The sequence below is a fragment of the Lolium perenne genome, chromosome 7, assembly GCF_019359855.2.
Source record: "Lolium perenne isolate Kyuss_39 chromosome 7, Kyuss_2.0, whole genome shotgun sequence".
Taxonomy (NCBI): domain Eukaryota; kingdom Viridiplantae; phylum Streptophyta; class Magnoliopsida; order Poales; family Poaceae; genus Lolium; species Lolium perenne.
Genome location: NC_067250.2, coordinates 301,546,464 through 301,547,614, shown reverse-complemented (window position 1 = coordinate 301,547,614; position 1,151 = coordinate 301,546,464). Strand labels below are relative to the sequence as shown.

Sequence of the window (1,151 nt, the reverse complement as noted above, 5' to 3'; positions counted from 1 at the left end):
GAGAGCCACAATACGAGAAAAGTTACTGTGACGCCGCCAATCCCATCTCAGGGGATTCAGGAGATCGCCTACGACACCCTGCCGGAGAGGGGAATCATCACCGGAGGGCTCTACATCACCATGCCCGCCTCCGGACTGATGCGTGAGTAGTTCATCCTTGGACTATGGGTCCATAGCAGTAGCTAGATGGAAGGCCCTGGCCGCCGTCGTGGCCGCATCGTCCCACGTGCCGGAAGGGCGCTGCTGCATGGGGTGGATGGTGGACGCTCGGCGGCGGGTCAAGGCGCCCGCGCTCGTCCCCGCGCTGCGCAACTACTTCGGCAACATCACGGCATACGCCCTCGCCGATGCCGCGGTGGACGACATCATGCGGGAGCCGCTGGCGGAGGTGGCGGCGAGGGTACGCGACACGATCACGGCCATAGACTACGACACGTATCTCCAGGAGCTTGTGGACTGGGTGGAGGAGCACAAACCGGAGCACGTCATGGAGAAGGGCATCCTTGGGCTCGGCAGCCCCACGGTGAATCAGACGGTGTTCGCCTCGTTCCCGTTCGACACCGACTTCGGCTTCGGCGAGGCGACGCTCGCCCTGCCCATGTGCGAATATGGGAGGCTCTGCTGCCGCCTCCTGGCTTCTCAGCGCATACATATGGCCGCGGCTCGCGGCGGCGCTCGACTCTGGCGGCATCTTCAAGCCTCTCACGGCGGAGTATCTCGGCCTTTCAAGGCACCACAAGTCCAAATCTCGTCTTTGAAACCCTTCTTCCATCTACACCAACTACTGCTTAAAAGTATGATTTTTAGAATTTTTTGAAACTTAAAAGTATGATTTTTAATTTTTTCAAAATATAGAGCTACACGTAGCTCGGCCTCCATTTGTCCATTCTCTATACCCAAGCTACTATGTACTACTTTGATCATTATTTGGTAATAAAATATGTGATGTATGCCTTATAAAATCGTATTATTGGATTTACAGTGAAGGAATGGTTCTGGATTAACAAATTTTAATCAGGTGAGCACTGAGCAGGTGACGAGAAAGGTAACCAAAAGTCCGAACTGATGGAAAGGGCTAGGCAATCTACTTGTACATATCAACACCCTCTCTCACATGTGACGGGGAGACTAGAAGACAAGTCAACACGTGT

At 54.0% G+C, this 1,151-nt stretch overlaps 1 protein-coding gene across 1 annotated transcript; it reads left to right on the top strand.

Annotated features, from left to right (window-relative positions):
- Window positions 1-247: 247 nt before the first annotated feature.
- On the top strand, window positions 248-758 carry LOC139834001 (coniferyl alcohol acyltransferase-like). The gene is made up of 2 exons (XM_071824379.1): window positions 248-600; window positions 644-758. Exons 1-2 carry the CDS (start codon window positions 248-250, stop codon window positions 756-758), a joined length of 468 nt encoding a protein of 155 aa, XP_071680480.1.
- The last annotated feature ends 393 nt before the right edge of the window (window positions 759-1,151 follow it).

Bases quoted from the DNA above. Each gene is read 5' to 3' on its own strand.
- LOC139834001 (XM_071824379.1), top strand. From the start codon at position 248: ATGGGGTGGATGGTGGACGCTCGGCGGCGGGTCAAGGCGCCCGCGCTC. The intron at 601-643 runs GTGCGAATATGG...CTGGCTTCTCAG, and splicing joins GCGACGCTCGCCCTGCCCAT to CGCATACATATGGCCGCGGC.